Source organism: Macrobrachium nipponense, chromosome 8 (genome assembly GCF_015104395.2).
Source record: "Macrobrachium nipponense isolate FS-2020 chromosome 8, ASM1510439v2, whole genome shotgun sequence".
Taxonomy (NCBI): domain Eukaryota; kingdom Metazoa; phylum Arthropoda; class Malacostraca; order Decapoda; family Palaemonidae; genus Macrobrachium; species Macrobrachium nipponense.
In genome coordinates, this window is record NC_087203.1 from 52,191,265 (window position 1) to 52,209,789 (window position 18,525).

General features: G+C 37.5%; 1 protein-coding gene across 3 annotated transcripts in view; it reads left to right on the forward strand.

The window, feature by feature from the left end:
- The window catches only part of LOC135222776 (autophagy protein 5-like), a 172,781-nt gene that overhangs the window by 94,552 nt on the left and 59,704 nt on the right, over nucleotides 1–18,525 (forward strand). For 2 of the 3 annotated variants that reach the window (XM_064261035.1, XM_064261033.1), the window contains exons 2-3: nucleotides 8,141–8,309; nucleotides 14,246–14,331. In XM_064261035.1, the coding sequence (XP_064117105.1) occupies nucleotides 8,154–8,309; nucleotides 14,246–14,331 (242 nt within the window). In that variant the 5' untranslated portion in view covers nucleotides 8,141–8,153. The remainder of the gene's footprint in view (nucleotides 1–8,140; nucleotides 8,310–14,245; nucleotides 14,332–18,525) is intronic. The other variant, XM_064261036.1, reaches the window with a different exon arrangement.

Genomic DNA, 18,525 nt, shown 5'->3' on the forward strand with positions numbered 1-18,525 from the left:
AAAGTCGGAAGTCTCACTAAGCCATTACGTAATAACCTTGGAATTTCTTGCGTTCACAGGGTGATTTGGTCGCAGGGTGATTTGGTTTTTTGAGATTTCCAAGCACTCTGGCAATGGGTATTCCTGATGATATTGCCCGTGGAATGCCTCTCCAGTGCTACTGTTTTGGGAACATCCATTTCAGCTTGAACTAGTTGTCTTTGGTATCCTGTGATCACTGTAGAAGTCTCCCTTCGGGGAAACTTCACCTTCATTCTCTTCATTAGAGACTGAAGGAGGTCTGCTTCCAGTCCTTATTCTTGTTCCTCGAATGAAGGAAAATTAGGCTGGCGTGCGATGTACAGGAACTGGCAAATATACTACATATATTTCTCTTGCGACATGATTAGGTGATCAGTTGCATTGTCCGAGTAGTAGGCACATAACTGTAAGTTAACTCGTCTGCTATATGACAGAGACGAATACTAGTATCTTCTCTTAATTGATCTGGAAATTGGGACGGCCTTTCAGGCCTCCCAAGAGTTACCAGTTGTGATTTTGAGATAACTAGTGGTATTGTTTACCAACAGCACCATAGCATTTGCATTATCACCGAATAGGAGGGTTTTCTTCACTCCCATTTCAGTTAAAATGCAAATGTTTGAGCGTATCTTTTTTGCGCTCGATGGTTCTAGCCAAACGCATTCTTCCATGGAATGGAATACCAGGCAACTCAGGATGACAAGTTGAGTGAGAGTGAGCAGTGTATGGCACTGCCTCAGTCAGTACTGCTCGCTTTCCGAGATGTTTCGGTTTGGTATTGCTTCTCCTCTGTCGAGGATTGACTACCGATTCGAATCTCTGCCGGGCAATCACAGACTTAGGTCTCTGGTTGGCTGGAATTCTTGCATATGTGTATGCCCACCTCTCCTGCATCGCATTTTGCCGTTGCTAGAATTTTCAGACATATTTCACTAGATTCGTTATCATCTTTCTGTTTACCTCATGGTAACAGAAGTCTGTAGCCTAGTCTTCCGCTTCATTGCACCTGCCGCTGCGATGATGCGAGAGAAGACCTTCGTTGGTGGTTGGACGACCAGAGACTTTCAAAGGGTGTCCCTCAGCGTTCTCTTCCACCGGACTTCCTTCTGTTCTCAGACGCCTCCGTCGCAGGTTGGGGGCCTCATTTAGGCGGCCTCATCGCTTCAGACGTTTGGAGTTTGGAGGACAAGCAGCAACATATCAACATCTTGGAGTTGAAGGCAGCATTCCTGGGTCTGAAGGAGTTTTGGGAGAAGGTAGAAAGTCATTCTGTTGTTCTCATGTTGGACAACACCACAGTGGTAACCTATGTGAACAAACAGGGAGGCCTGGTTTCTCGTCATCTTTACGCCTTGACCATCGAGGTTCACCAGTGGGTGGTCAGCAATACGGTAGAGCTCTCAGCCAGGTATATCCCAGGCAAACGGAATGTGGTTGCAGACAAGCTCAGTTGTCGGGATCAGATCCTAGGCACAGAGTGGTCCCTTCATCAAGTGGTAGCGGACGAGCTTTTCCAGGTTTTGGGTAGACCCATGCTGGACCTTTTTGTGACTCACTTCAACAGGAAGCTGGAGATAATCTGTTCAGTGGTCCCAGATCCTTTAGCATTGGCAGAGGACGCATTCCAACATCCCTGGGACAACCTGGAGGTGTATGCCTTCCCTCCGTTTTGTTTGATCTGCCAGGTTCTGAACAGGTTAATGAGTTCACAGGGTCTCAGGATGACTTTGGTAGCCCATCTGTGGCCTCAGGTGGAGAGGTTCCGAGGGAGATTCCCCCTTGGCGACATCTGTGTCAGCCCCATGCAGAAAAAGTTCCACCAGTCAGTAGAATCCCCGTCTCTTCATGGTTGGAGGCTATCATGTATTTCCTCCGAGCGAGAGGCTTTTCTCAGAGAACAGCTGGGCATATGTCCAGCAGTCTCAGAAAGTCGACCTCCGCGGTTTACCAAGGCAAAGGGGCGATCTACTGTGATTGGTGTCATAAACAGGGTTTTTCTCCACTCTCAACCTCTGTTCAGCAAATAGCAGACTTTTTAACCTTCCTCAGAGACGAGAAACGTTTGTCCGTTTCTGCCCTTACAGTAGGGCTTCGATAATCGCCGGGTATAGGGCCCAGAACCCCCTATAATAAGTAAATACCCTTGTTATCCTGGTACCCCCCGTTAAAAATTGCTTAAAACTGCCTACTTTAATAGTTAACCCACCCAAGACCACTATTCTAATGTTTATAACTGCCTACTTTAGTTCAAACACCAAATATGTCTTCAACTATCACCTTAAATTAATTTTAAGACAGTTTCAAAGTTATTTTACAGCATTAGCCTTAAAAATATATGTAGTATACGTACTACTATACATATGTATCCTACTAGCCTTTGGATTACAGCTAGAAGCCTACATACGCATGTGCTAGTATGTGCTCACGTGGGCCTCTTTCCTCTTATAAGGAAAGAGTGGGAAAGAGGTAAGAGAAATATCAAAATTATGTAATCATAATGGGTAATCATCAACGATCTATGTTGATAAGGATGGCGATGATTTTGCAATGCAATCGGATGTATAATAAAGATAATGCTACCAGCAGCATGCAGCAAAAAATCTCTTCTTCCCTTCTTCAAAACACATGTTATTACATTACACGTAATAACTTTCATTTGACATTTAGGTATTTTTTCCCATAAGAGTAAAAGAATCAGGGCTTTTGGATGCCACATAATTAACTCGTTTATATGGGTAAAATTTAAAGAACGCGGCGTACATGTACTGCACGACTTCAATAACATAAACAAAACGTGGGCCAGTGTTGCCAAATGGGAATGGCAGTTTCTTGCTAGATTTTGCTCCGTAAAGTGCTAAAAAAATTCACATCATACACAACAATGCCACCCAGCCAATTTCAACCGATTGCTCTCTCTTTTTTTTTTTATTTATTTATTTTTTTTTTATTCAAACATGTTTCTAACATACGCAGTGTACCTGTACATTACGTTATATGATTCCTAATAATTTCGAAACCTATTCTGTTCAATTCTTGAAAATGGTTTTGCAAGATTTTGTTCTTTTTTCTTACATGATATATAAAACATAGTAGAATAAAAGAAATATATATTCAGCTTAACATTACAAAGATTTGATGTCAAAATACGTATGTAAGATGTATCTGAAAACAAATGCAAGTTTTCCTGCAAGATGCTAGATTGAAAAATTTCTTGCTAATTACTTTAAGAAAATGAAAGCTAGCATTAAAAATGAGAAATTAGTTATTGTATCATTAAAAATATCAAAATAAACAAAGTCGCAAAGCCAATTCAAGTAGCCTAAAAGGAAAACGCTATTTTGTTTGTTTCATCGCTGCCACAAACCCCTATAACAATGCAGAGTACATATGATAATTCTAAACTATTATTTACTACCAGAATAACAATCATATTTTGTATTGAAAGTGAATGTTACATATATTCCAAACATTATTACTACCATGACTAGTACTATTAGAATTTCGAAAGATAATCTTGCTGTGAACGCTACCATAATTTGATTTCCATATACGTACGTACATTTTGTCGGCTGGCTGGCCTTGCATAGATAAAAGTTGATTTCACTGATAGGAATTACTCCACGAATAGCCTTTTTATTATGAAGATATGACGATAATATATAAGGTGAAAAATGGTTTTACGTATTTTATTTATGCTTTGTTGCAGAGAGAGAGAGAGAGAGAGAGAGAGAGAGAGAGAGAGAGAGAGAGAGAGAGAGAGAGAGAGAGAGAGAGAGAGAGAGAGAGATTTAGTATTTCGTGACGAGAGGAGTTACATGGAGTTAAAAGAATTACAATGTCTCAAAGATTTATTAGTCCATCCGAAGAGACATCATGTGTGTGGTGAAACTAAACTGAATTTTAGGGCCACATTCGGTAAAATTTCATTCAACCTTGAGCCCTCCTGCACTAGCTTTGAATGAGACCAAGTTACAGTGCTGAGGAGTTTAGTAACTTACTTAAAGTCAAGAAACCTTTTATTTTATTCAACAAAAGTGCAGTTAAGAAACAATCAACTGTATTTCCTGCACCAATTCTTTTTGGGTGATGCCACACGGGTTTACAAAGACGCATTTAAAGGTTTAATACATATAATTAATATTTAAAGAACAGAACAATTATTCAAATTACGTTAAGAAGCAAGAAAACTAACACATTACTGCAAAAATTATTAACAAAACGTTACGTTACTTCGATAGAAATAAAACTTAAATGGCAAACAGGATCTCAGAATATCCCAATGAAGAAGTTACTGCAATGGCGACGACGATTCACGAGGTGATGTGCTGGATCTTACAAGAATATCTTCTTTTACTTGCCTTCGTGGAGCTTCACCTTTCCACCCTAGAAGAAAACTCGGGAGGAGTATATTGCATAACAGTTGTCACATATACAAAATTACAGAGTTACGTAACAAACATCAATTTAAAAACAAACATCAAGTGCTTTAATCGTAACCCAACATACAAAAAAAAAAAAAAAAAAAAAAGGATTTCGTCCAGAACGCAAGCATAAATTACTGGCATGTGCCCTTACAATAAGAAAATAATATATACATAAGTCTCCACAGGAAGAAGTTTGACAGCACTGTAATTATACGTCATCTAATTATATAGAGATGGACAAAATATGCAAAAAAAGTGGTTAATTACTTTGAATATCAATGTACTAATTTATACCAACTCATTGCTATAGTTAATATAATAAAACTACTTCTGTGGAGCAAAATAATCATATATCAACCGTATTTTCATAGAAATGGAAATTTTATTCAAGGGGAATAAATGGCAATTTTTGACAACGTGCTCCGTTATTCATTTTATTCAGCCTCGGCTATAACCTGCAGCTTCTATTTACTATGATTCTTTCTTCAGATCTCCATTACATGATGAATGAGTAAAAATGTATTATATTTTTAATTTTGGAAGCCACCATTGAACATCGGCAGATAACTTAAACTCCTCTCGATAAACGCTCGATAGTTATGGCAGATGACGTCAGCAATCAGCTGTTTCTCTCTCTCTCTCTCTCTCTCTCTCTCTATATTTATATATATATATATATATATATATATATATATATATATGATATATATATATGTAGAGAGAGAGAGAGAGAGAGAGAGAGAGAGAGAGAGAGAGAGTAGAGATGAGAGAGAGAGAGAGACTGTTGCCTGATGAGGTTGTAAACATTGTCAGATATCCATTAGCAAAAGTTGAATAATAATTGTGTATTGAGAATAATTATCATTTTAATAAAACTTGTTTTACTGTGTCTAATCATATTGCATTATTATTACCATTGCGATCTACCATTTCAATTCTGGTTTTGTTTACATTCTTAAAATAGTCAACTGATTTTATTTTACCAATATCATCACTGTTTTTAGTTGCCGAATGGAACTTAATTCAGAGATATGCCCATAATATATAAGGTGAGAATGGTTTTATTACCTTTATTGTCAGATAATATTATAATGTGAATGGTTTTATTACCTTTATTGTCAGTTAATATTATAATGTGAATCTGTTGATGTATGTTGGTGTTATCGCACTGCAGCTAGGCTTACCCTACCAATGAACTCATACATATACCTTGAATAGGCTATTTATTATGAAGATATGCCAGTAATATATAAGGTGAGAATGGTTTTATTAGCTTTATTGTCAGTTAATATTGTACTGTATGTTGGTGATTATCGGACCGCGGCTGAGGCTTAGCCTACCGATACACATCGCATACGCAACACGTTTGTCCCGCGATGCTGCGATCCATACCAGCGATATAGCATGAGAAGCGGTCCAAGAAAAAACATGTGAATGACTGATTCCGTGATTGCTGATCCGCGACTAAGCGATGCCCCACTGTAAAGGCTACAGGGCGGCCCTGAGTTTGGTGTTATGCCTTAGACTTAGAGGTATCGACATCTCCTCTTCCTGATAACTTTCCTTGCTAGTTAAAGGGTTTGAGCAGTAGAGTTCTCCTATAGAGCTCAGACCTCCGTCATGGGATGTTTCCTTGGTTCTCAAGAGCTTCACTAAGAGTCCATATGGGCTCTGCGTCGCTCATCTGACAGGAACTTGATGCTCAAGACAGTTTTCCTTCTGGCCTTTGCATTTTCCAAGAGGGTAGGAGAGCTCCACAGTCTGAGCTATGAGGTGAAGCACACCAGGGGTTGGGGGTCGATGTCCTTCGAATTTGTCCCAGAATTCGTGGCCAAGAGCCAAAATCCCTCTGTTCATGATGATAGGTTCACTTCGTTTTCCATTCCATCACTGCATGACTTGTGATGCTGAAGTGCTTTAGTTGTGCCATGTCCGGACCCTGCTTGCTAACTTGAAAGGACTCTGCACCTTAGACTAAGCTGCCGCAGACTTTTTGTTAGCACAGGCCGTACAAAGAAAGGCGTGGAAGAATACTATCTCTTTTTGGATATGGGAAGCCATCAGACAGGCATACTTTACTCTTGTTAGGGGTATTGGTCCCTCTCTGGCTTTCAAAAAGAACTTGGCTGTACATAGAGTGCTGAGCGCTGGTACTTGGTTTTGCCAGTCCACGTTCACCTCTTTCTATCTTAAAAATTTTGCCCACAGATCTGTGGACACTTTTTCCCTGGGTCCTGTGGTGGCTGCCCAACAGGTTGTGTAACTCATAGTTGCCCTTAACAGGGCACTTTTGTATCTTAATCTAAATGAGTTGGCTGGTCTCCCTCTTTCTCTTGTACCTTTCCATCTTCCTTTGGGCGGGTTAAGGAATAAACACGTCATTCGCTGGACTGGCTTGATACAGGCGAGTAAGGTAGTCATACTGATAGTGGGGTCGCTTAATATACAAATATCAAACCCTCTATTCGGTAGCATATGCCCCACTCCTTGGCAAGGAGGAGTTCGGAGTAGTACAAACCCTGGTGTATTGGTTTGCTATTGGACAGTCAGAGTTTCTCTTTGGTTCCCTATACAATGGTTATCCCATATATCATTGTACATCACTCAGGGTCTGAGTAGTTAGATATAAATTTATGTACCTTTCAACGGGCTTCAGTCTCTCTCCAGAAGTACTAATTTCTTCTGGAAGCTGAACTGGTGGGTAGGCTCCCAGCTGGTTTAGGATGTCTTGTACCTCCCTCCAAGTATAAGTCTATCTTATTGTTAAGACCGAAGGTTTGTTTGCGTATGAACAAATGACAAATTTTCTAAGACAATTTATATTTTTCTTAGCTACAAACCTGAGGTCTTAACATTATACTGCCCGCCTCTAGCCGCCCCTCAGTGCGTTAAGACATCCTGAGTTGGGAAAGACTGACGCAGTGGCTTAGGTGAGCGGCCCTTGACCACTCTTCACCTGGTCTATGCATGCGTTGCCAGATATCACAAGATTCCTCGCTTTCATCTGTTTTTTAACCGGATCCAGCTAGGTGCTAGAAATTATCCTATTGTTAAGACCTCAGGTTTGTAGCTGTGAAAAATACAAATTGTCTTAGAAAAGTTGTCCTTTTGGGATACATTTTGTCCATGAATCCCTCTTCTAATCAATGTGGATTTAGCAAAGTAATTATACTGGGTAAGTTACTTTCATAAAAAAGATATTTTTTATGCTATATTTACCTAGTATATACGAACAAAGCCTATTTGCCTCCCTAGGACTTAGGACATAAACAGAATTGATCTCTGGGCTGTAGTTGTTCCTCTCTTACAGCTATTCACCTATGTAAACAATAGACTATCGCTACCACTAGTTTTAAAAATTTAAGCTGCTGTCGAGTAGAAACTCTTAGTTAAGTAATTACTGGGTAAGTATATGTGAAATCTCATTTTATTATTGAAAATAATTTTTATTATAAAAGTGCCATTTATAAACATTTTTAGAGGAGTGCCTGGTTTTATAACTATTTAAATAGCCAGTTATAAGCATTTCTAGAAGGGATGTCAAGTATCCTCAGATTTTAGCTATTTGCTGGTGTTTGTGGTTCCTATCCCCTGAAAATACCATTGGTTGACTGTAATGTAAATTTATTTCAGTTTAACTCATATTTATATAATTATTTTGTTTTCAACATGAAAATTTTCTCTTTTACTTTTAGTTAGTTCCTCATAATGGCAGAAGATAGGGAAATTTTGCGCGAGATATGGGATGGTCGTGTCCCAGTCTGTGTCCAGCTTGCAAGTGAAGATTGCAACACTCTTAGTGCTCCAGATTCATATTACTTGATGGTTCCAAGGCTGTCGTATTTCCCATTAGTTATGGATAAGGTATTTGATAAATAGTTTCATCGTTATGTTTGTTACGTTTGTGTAGCATATGATACAGTAGTGTAGTAAAGCATGATATAATTTCTAAAACTGCCATTGACATACAGCTTATTAGTCTTTTGTTCATCTGCCTTTCCTACCAAATAAAGTAGTCTTCTTAGCAGTTATTCTTTCAAAGGTAATGGACTAGTGAAATACAGTGCATATCGGTGCTTAAAAGATGAATAGATATGTAAGTAATCAGTTGTTCTTATACAAATACAAACCCTTTTTTTATATTAGGATAAGCTTGTGAGTGCAAGCTGGAATGATTAAACTCTTAATGACAAGGTCATTAACAATCGACAGGTAGGTCGAAGTCCCGCCCACCTGTAGGTCTGCATCCCACTTTGCTGTAAACAGCCATCAGATGTAGACATCTTTTCCTTGGCCCTCTGTACCTGTACCTACCTTCACTATTAATTACTTTATGCTTTGTGGTTTTGAGTATTTTTTCTTTTCTTTTCTTTTGCTCTGACTTATTGATTTGTTGTTTGATTGTAAAAGGATCAAACCCATAAAACAAGCCGTCCACTTTCTCTACACTAAGGAACCTCTTGCTATCAGGCACTGTCCTGGGATTGACAGACCTCATACTAAGCAATTCCTCAAGTATTGAAGTGTTCTGGCATACACTGTGTCATGGTTTTTTTTTTTTTTTTTAGGAACCAGTGCCCATTTATTTTATATAGGTAACTTACCAAGTAACTACATGTCTATAGTTTCTACTTTTGTGGCAGCTTAGATTTGAAAATTCGCCGTAGTAATTCTTTTGTTTTAGGTGTTGGTAACTGCCCTGCCTACTTTTGAGAAGAATAGGTATAGGTAATGTAGCTAAAGAGCTCAATTCATTTCTGCCGCCCAACAACTGCATGTCGATTATTTGGTTAGCTGTGGTTGGAAATTCTTTCACCGGATGGTTGTTTTTCACGCTGTGTTTGGTGAAGTACTCTTTGAGTTTGGTGGCTTTCTTGCTAATTATATTAGCTATTTAGTATTTTTGACTTGATGCCGATTGTGACTAGTATCATCAAGTGTCCAGCTTTGCAGTTAGGTTGCAATACCAGGATTACCTCCATTAAATATGACTCACTGTATTTGTTGTTAGTGTAAGGGACAAAATTGTTCTGTTAACCTAACTTGTGACGAATATAAAGACTGGGATCAGGGGAAGTGGAGGACTTTTATCTAATTATCTAGACATGTTAGAGAAACATAAACAGAGAAGGGTGGTTGCTAAAGCCGAAGCTAAAGTGTCTGTTAGCCACAGCTTTCCTTTTATTCCCACTCCTTTGACACCTGTGACAAATTTCTCACCTATTAACAACCCTCCTACATTTCCTTTAACTTTTTACCTAGCTCCCAACCTTCTGATCCCAATACCATTGCCAGTTTAGAAGCTAGGATGGATCATAAAATCAATTTGTTTGTTAGTACTGTTACCCAAATTGGGACATTCTGTTAAATGTTTTATGGATAAAATCAGTGCCTCAGTGCCAGTGAGGGTGTAAATGCAGTGGAGCAGGTGGCTACTAGTTCCCCCAATGCTCTCGGACTATGGTCACTTTCAAACCCCTACCCCTGGGAGGAGGCAAACTGGAAATCTATGTGAGGTCAGTTGGGTTTGCCCATGGGTAGTTGCCCCCTCAGCCGAACCTGTTGTTCATGGATCCCAGGTATCAGTGGACAACGAATGGAAAGGTGTCCAACTTGATGTTCATGCTCTCTCATCGAGTGGTTCTGATTCTTGTGCTAGTAAGGGGAGTGGTTGGCGATTCAAAAGATCTTGTAGGCCTCTGAAAAGGCCAATATCTTTCATGGATCGTCACTCCTCTGCCATGTAAGAGATCTAAGGATCGGGAGCATAGTCCTGAACCTTCATGTAGTTTTTGGAATGTTCCCAACTATGCTTCGCCCGTGATTTCTAAGTCGGATCGCCGTTATGCAGTACCCAAACGGTCTTCCAAAAATCTGTGGAAACGGAGAGATCCAAGTGTTCTGTGGGGTCCGATGGATCCAAAGGTGTTGTGGGATTAGGAAGATCTGTATCAGTTGGATCCAAGCTTACAGTCGGATCTTAGATCGAAGCATTTGGTGGGATTCAAGGGATCTAGGTATCCAACGAGTGCCAAGAGGTCTGTAGGACTCGATCTCCCAGAAACTGTTACAGGTGCTGTACCTAAGTATGTTGTGCGCAAGAGCTCAGCAGTACAGGTGCGTTCTCCAGCTCAGGTGAGAGTCGACTTCTCTTCTATATCTTCGTCATCAGACAGGTGCGAGTAGCACACACTTCCTTTCATAACAGGATCCTTATTTAGATCTTGTCCGGCGTCAACTCGACAGTATCCTCGACTTGGCTCAGAACCAGCCGGCTAACAGAGAACCTTAAGATGTAGCCAATTCTCCAGGATCAACCTTTGTCAGCCTAGGTGTCTGTTATGCTTTTTCCTCCATTGCTTTCTGACTTTTTTTTCTCTCCAGCAACTCCTTCATCTTCAAGAATGGGTTTTTTGATGAGATAACTTGGAGAAGCATGGACTTCACTGAAAATGGTCCTCTCATCTTCATCCAGGAAAGCCATGCCGAGTACAGTGGACCCCCCGAATTCGCATTCTCAGGATTTGCAGATTCACACATTTGCGGATTTCTCTCAGGAACGTTTCCCCACATTATTCATGGAAAATTTGCCTATTCGCGGTATTTTTCTATGAGAAATATCCACAAATTCCTGTTTTTTTTTTTTTTTTTATCAATTTCATCATAAAATGCACTTTCTGTGATAAACTATTTAAAAAAGCAGGTATACAAAATTTTAGTGGGTTTTTCTTGAGTTTTAACTACCAGAATAGGTTTTAAGCATTTTTATAGGGGTTCCAACTATTCGCAGGTTCTAACTATTCACGGGGGTGTCTGGTACACATCCCCCGCGAATACGGGGGGAACACTGTATTGTAAGATGAATTATTGTAACTTGAACACTGTGCATTGTATGAAACCTTATTATATTTTTACATATACTTTCTATTATATTTTATACAATACAGTAGTACTTTGACCTACAATTTAATTCGTTCCGTGGCTGAACTCGTAGTTCAATTTGCTCGCACGTCAAATTAATTTCCCCCATTGAAAATACTTAAAATGCCCTTAATCCGTTCCAACCTTCAAAGTACCACCCCATATTTATATGTTTCATGTTGTTAAATAAGGAAAATACACTTCTAAATAACAAATATTGTATAAAAACATAATAGAAAGAGTATGTAAATATATAATAAGGTTTCATACAGTGTACAGGTAGTGTTCAAGTTATGATAATTCGTCTTACGATAATCCAATTTTACGAGAGACTAAGTTACAATAGCCTAACTTTATTCCATCTTCTAGGTAAATAAATTCAAAAACAGCAAAAGAGAATGATGAAAGTATAGTTTTAATGTTATATTCGTTGCATAAATGTGTACAGCCTTGAACAACCGAACGAGAAAAAACTTTTTTTGCTAAGTACAACTGAATTGGATAACAATAACATCTGTTTGGCTTGCATTTCAACCATCGTACGATAGCAAATGATTACCGTAGTTATGTTATAAATGATGTTATGTAGAATAGGACAAATATTTTTATGTAATCACTTTATTCGCTATAGGTATATCAAAGATCAACAAAGAAATATACGTTAAATTTAAACCAAGTTGTAGCTGAAGCTGAGAAAACTGTTCAAGCTGCCAATGACTTTTATCGTACACCGGCAACAAGGATAAAATTCCTGTAAACTTATGCCATCAAAAACAACCGTAGATAAAATTGATAGAAAATTATTTTAATCAAAACTACTGGGGTTGAAAGAATACATTTTACTGTTGTTTTCACTCTGATAAAAGATAAATATCCTGAAAATAGCGATCGGAATCACATAATTTTTTTACTCAATAAACATGCCGCTAACATAATCTTAACGAAAAAAATAATTTTGTTCACAATGACAACGAGTCGTATTCAAGTCATATTTCTACTTAAAAACACGTCGTATAACGAAAAATTCCCTTGTCTCATATAAGTCAAGTATCTAGATATTCGTTTATTCTAACTAGAAGGAAGAAAATTTGCTCAGAATCAAATTAAATATGGCGAAACAAACTTGTGTTCGCCATCAGCTGATTTCCAAACCAAAGCAATGACTGCTATGTTATTAGTATTTTATAATACAATATTATGAGAATACATACAGTATTACTGGATACAGTGAAGTACAGTAATGTTTAACTTTTTAAAAGATTCATGGAAAATATGCATATTTACTTTTCCTTCTTTGCTTATCTTAATTTTCATCACTATGCCATTCAAGTAGCAGCCGCATCTCAAGCTCGTACCTCAATTTTTTGCTCGTGTAACAAAGCAAAAAATCGACCGAGTGACATCTTGTACCTTGGAAAACTCGTACAGTAATTCACTCGTAGGTCAAGATACCACTGTATTTGTTATTTAGAAATGTATTTTTCTTATTTAATAGCATAAAAATATGAGGTGGCATTTTGAGGGTTGGAACGGATTAAGGGCACTTTAAATATTTTCAATGGGGAAAATTAATTTGATGTGCGAGCAAATTGACCTACGAGAACAAATTAAACTCATAGGTCAAGGTACCACAGTATATAAAAACAATCATGGTAAGTAAATGGCAAAATGTATGGAATGAAGAACCAGAAAATAATAAATTAAAACAAATAAACCCTGGCGTTAGAAAAAAATGATCATATCAAAGAGATAGACGTGCAAGTAATTTTGACTAGTCTCCGAATAGGCCTTACTAATCTGACACATGGACACTTGATGACCATCCCACATAGTCCTGCTCCTGAGTGCTCAGAGTGCAAGGTGAGAGTAATGGTCAGACATGTATTGTGTGAGTACCCAATGTATGACCCGCAATGACTGTCAACCTTTGGCAATAAAACAATGAGGGAAATTTCATCAGAATCTTCTACATTTTCAGTAATTCCAATTTTAATGTTCATGAAGGACTGTGATTTAATTAATGAAATATAAAAATAAGTAAATAATAAAAATACAAAAAACTTAGGGCATGTAAAGAATTTTAAAACAGCATATGTAATTTTAAAATGGTAATTAACTTATTTTGAATTTTAATATACCATTTTAGTGAGTATATATAGAGAAATGAGTAAACATATTTATTGTGTGAGTGTGTTCCAGTGTAGGATCATATGCCTTTGTGCAGTTTTTAATTTCATATTCACTCATCCATGACCATACTGAATGACCTATTTGGTCCCAGAGCTTGGCCTCTGGCCTAGACCTGGCATTTCATCCAAATCCTTCAGGCCAGTCCTATGAGAGCTGATAGTCAGCTCTGTGGTTTGGTTAAACTGTTTTAATAATCATAATGGAAATAAATCTTGTGTGTAACACCATGTATGTTTGTGATTTTGCATAGCACTGTACTGTATATTGGAAATAAAGGTTAATATTATTATAATGATCATTATTATCTCTCTCTCTCTCTCTCTCTCTCTCTCTCCTCTCTCTCTCTCTCTCTCTCTCTCTCTCTCTCTCTCTCTCTCTCTTCTTTAATGTTCTTGTCTTCACATGTTGAGTCATAATATTTTTTACCTCTGCTGGTAAGGAAACATTTGCTAAGGTCTATTTCTCCTTAATCTTTGGGAAGCAGAAATGTGCTCTGAATGTGATGGATATTCTTTGACATATTTGTTGTAATTTAAATTCGTAAATACATAATGTCTGTGTTCCAATTTTTTTCTTAACTTAAAAATTGCATATAATGGTTTGGATTATTGACAATAAAAGGCACTCTCTCTGGCTTTCTACTTTATGTTCTTGTCTTCATGTGTTCATTCATAATTTTATTTATGCAGGTGAGGAAACATTTGCTACGGTTTATTCCTCCTGATCTTCAGGAAGCAGAAATGTGGTTTGAATGTGACGGATATCCTTTAAAATGGTAAGCTCATATTCAGATGTAACTTTGATTTATACATTATTTAGCTTGTATAAAGATAATTGTTGCTCAGTAAATTTATTTTGTAAACATTCTAAAAAAAAGTAGTTTAGATTTCAAGTTACAATTTATGTCACAGTCTTATTGCTTTGTGAACATTATCTGATTCCAGAACATAAAAGGTTGAGAAATGTGACTTGGTTGTTTCTGTAAACTAATATCTAATTTTAATGCTTGTGTAGTACCTAAAGTAAAGGTAGCACCAAAATCAATCTATACAAGCCAAGATTCATATATGTTTTTAAGGTGTCTTTAATTTAACTTGTGGGATGAAAAAGAGCATCATTGTTTCTTGTATGCATACTCTCCATCAAGAAACAAGTGTTGAAATCTTAGGTAAATCAACTTTCATCAACCTGCTAAAATGTGGGAAGGATGGAGATTGATCTGTAATAATGGGAATAGGCACTTGGATCCATGGGGCAGGTTCTGTATTGCATAATTTTCAGTAATCCAGAAGAAGATATTTGAAAGGCAAAAGCTATGAAATTTGTTGTTCATAATCAGATACAAAGCTGAAGTTCTTTACATAAGGATGAGCTTGCAAATGAGCTGGCACAGCTGTAAAAAATTTACTGACAAGGTATTAAACTATTGTCATGTAGGGGTAAGCCTTGTCCCCCTGTCGGTTTGCACTCCACTTTGCTTTCAGCTGCCATCTGATGCAATTATATCTTCCTTCACCTATCTGCACCAACCTTGAGGGTTATTTACTTGCTTATGCTTGTAGATCATGAGTATTATTTACCTTGCTTTTGTCTGTTGTTCCGAGATTTGTTGTGCTTGTATTTTGCAATGGATCAGACCCACAAATCAACCTTTATCTTCCTCTACACTGGTGAAAACCATTGCCATTTGCACTGTCCTAGAAAGGACAGGCCATGTAAAAGGTTTTTAATTAAGCTGTGAGATAGATTCTCATACACTTTGCACCTATTGGAGAAAGCATTTCTGCAATAGGGAGGATTCTTGTTGTGTGTGCTGCCAGGAGTGGGCATCAGCACACTTATTACAAAATGGCTGGGCCAGGAAAGGTGTCCAAGATCACAATCTCATTCCGACTGCTTGAGACGATGAAGCAGAAGTATGACTCATCCAGTGAGGAGAGAGAGTGTACAGTCTTTGCAAGAGCTCACAAGGTCAGAGGCATTGCCCTCTCCTTGGCATTCTGGAAAACCAGTCAGTACAGCAGGTGTTAGACCATGTTCACCTCTTACCTGCAGGATAGTGCCTACAATTCCTTGGACATGTTTACCTTGGGTCCTGTGGTGGCTGCTCAACAAGTTGTGTAGCTAACCCAGGTCCCCTAAAGGGAACAGGTAGCACCTCATCTAAGGCATGCAGTGAGAGAGGGAGTGTGCATGCGAGTGACAGGTCCCCCCTCTATTTCTTTATTGTCTCTCTCATTGGGCAGAGAGTCTGAGGCATGTCTGAGTATGGGGTAGATGGATGAGCTGTGGAAGTAAGCGGTGTGACTAGGCACCTGTCCTTCACATCTTCACATTATGCTTTGTATTACGTAAGGATGCAACTTTCACCTTTAATTTTGACAAGAGGATAGAAGGATTGACATAGAACAAGCCTGTTGATTTTATTTAGCCAGTTTTACTATCTCTGCTGACTGGATTACCTCAGTTTTTCCAGTCTTATCATTGTTTGATGGTCCAGAAGTCTAAGATCTACAAATCCCATATGTGCAGTATGCTAGAGCGTGAGTTTTCTTTCTGTGCTTGTATTGGACAAGAAAGGTGACATCCCAGGTTGGGTTGTAGGGGCTTTTTCTTTTTACACAATTGATGCAGGATGATGAGAGCAAATTCAGAGGTTAAAATGACTTTTTAACCTATCCTAATTTATTAACCTTAATATTACAATGGTCTGAAGACCTTCAACAGAACCTTATCCTAATTTTATCTATATTAGCCACAGTATTAATTATCATCTTTCCTTACTTAATCTAGCTTATTTCATATTTACTACCACTAAAGTTTATTAAAACCTTCCTATACCTAACGTAGCCTAACTTAATACTACCAATAATCAAAATATTATCAACAAATCTCTCAACTCTGGCATATGTCCCAAAATAGTGCCTTATATTTCCCAGCACTTCATCTTGGAATAATCCAAGACAATCACGAAAGTCAACACAATTTTAGGATCACTATGGAGTTTATTTTAGTTGACATCCAAGCTGAAATTATGAGGAATTTCTTCATGCAATCTTTTTGTACACTTCCTGGAAGTCAGCCTTGAAAAGGCCCACACCTGCACCTCCTCCTGGTCAGTTTCCCAATCTTGTCTGTCTGTGTCTCAAAATACAGTTCTCCACCACTTTTATGCAGGAATAGGTTCCAATACCTGCCACGGAAATACAAAAATCCCTTCTGAAAATGTTTATAACTGGCTCATGACTGCTAATTACCCAGTAATCCCTTAAGCTAAAATGCTTATAACTGTCTATTTCAACATTTCACTGCTCAAATTGATAGGTAAAACAAAAATATACCCTAAATTATCATAGTAAAACAATTTAGTGTCATTTCAAGTAAAAATGCACCCCAAACCATGATCTCAAAACACCCAAAGTAAGATTACAGTACAGTACTCTCCTACTACTGTTACTAAGTAAGCTATATACACCCCTAAAATGCCTATACTAAATGCCTACTTTAACAGTTCATTGCCAGACTTGATAGTTCAAACAAAAGTATACCTCAAAATATCATCCCAGAACACCCTAATATCATTTCAAAGTCAGGTTGCAAAATTATGTTGCAGCCGATAACTGTTATTCTTAAGTATCCCCTGCCATTCAAACGCAAGTATTCTTTGGCCTACATAACTTTACTCATCGTTTTGTGCCTCCATTTTATGTATATTGATATTTTCCGGTGTAGTAAGATGATTTTGAATTATTTACTGTACACGTACATATTTTAGGATTGTACTATTGTATAGACTATAGAGCATAACTTAAGCACGTAGGTAGTTTAGAATGACAGGACATGTACGTCCCTCCAAATAGAAAGCTGCTTTTGTTACGTCATGGTAGTATTTTTGTGATTACATAAAAGTACATTTAACATAAAAACATTATTTACTACAGTAAGTTCTTGGTTTATGTCATATTGTGGTTAGTCCTTGCCATCTCCCTTAAATTTATTAAAGACTCTCTCTCTCTCTCTCTCTCTCTCTCTCTCTCTCTCTCTCTCTCTCTCTCTCTCTCTCTCTTTCTATACAAATAATACTTTAAAGAGGAAACACAGCAAAATATCTATTACATATTTCACGTACAGAACCGTTTACTTATAATGAATGGATGTAATCACGACTAAAATATTTAAAATCCATCTGAATTTCTTACGTAGGCAACTTAAAACCTCCAGACTTCAATATTGTAGCAAATTTTCTATGATAATGTATAATCCTCTCTCTCTCTCTCTCTCTCTCTCTCTCTCTCTCTCTCTCTCTCTCTCTCTCTCTCTCTCTCTCACAAAATGAAGTATGAATGACTATCCCAAACTTTTATGTACAAAATTAAAAATAATAATTCCATTAACATATTACTTTCTTTTAGCAAATAATTATTGTCCTAAAGAATTCTTTAGGTAATAAGTGTCATCAGCTGATTGATTCTCAGAGCATAAACAAATGACAAAAATACACTTTGATTTCTGTATTTTGCTGTATTTATACATTAGTATTATAGTGCAGCAGTACTGTAATTAGTACAGTGTATGATTTTTTATCATAAATGTACTATTTATTTACAAAATATATATAGTTGTGTTCTGCAGCCATAACAGGAAAGAGCTCTCTCTCATTCTCTCTTTTATGTCAGTACTGTGTTGGACATATCCTTTTAATGAAAAGGACATATCCTTTTAATGAAAAAATATCTATTATTTTACCATAAACACAAGAAAGACAAACATAACAAATCCAGCAAGTTCGGACAGATCATGGAGGATGGTTCCCATATTTTTTGCTTTGTCTGACTTATTGTACCATATGTCATTACAAGTTTAGTTGACTATGATTATCACACATGTTATAACAGTACAGAAGAAATTATTTTATCATTTTATCACTTGATATTTCTCTAATCTCAGTAATAAATATTGAAATTCTGAA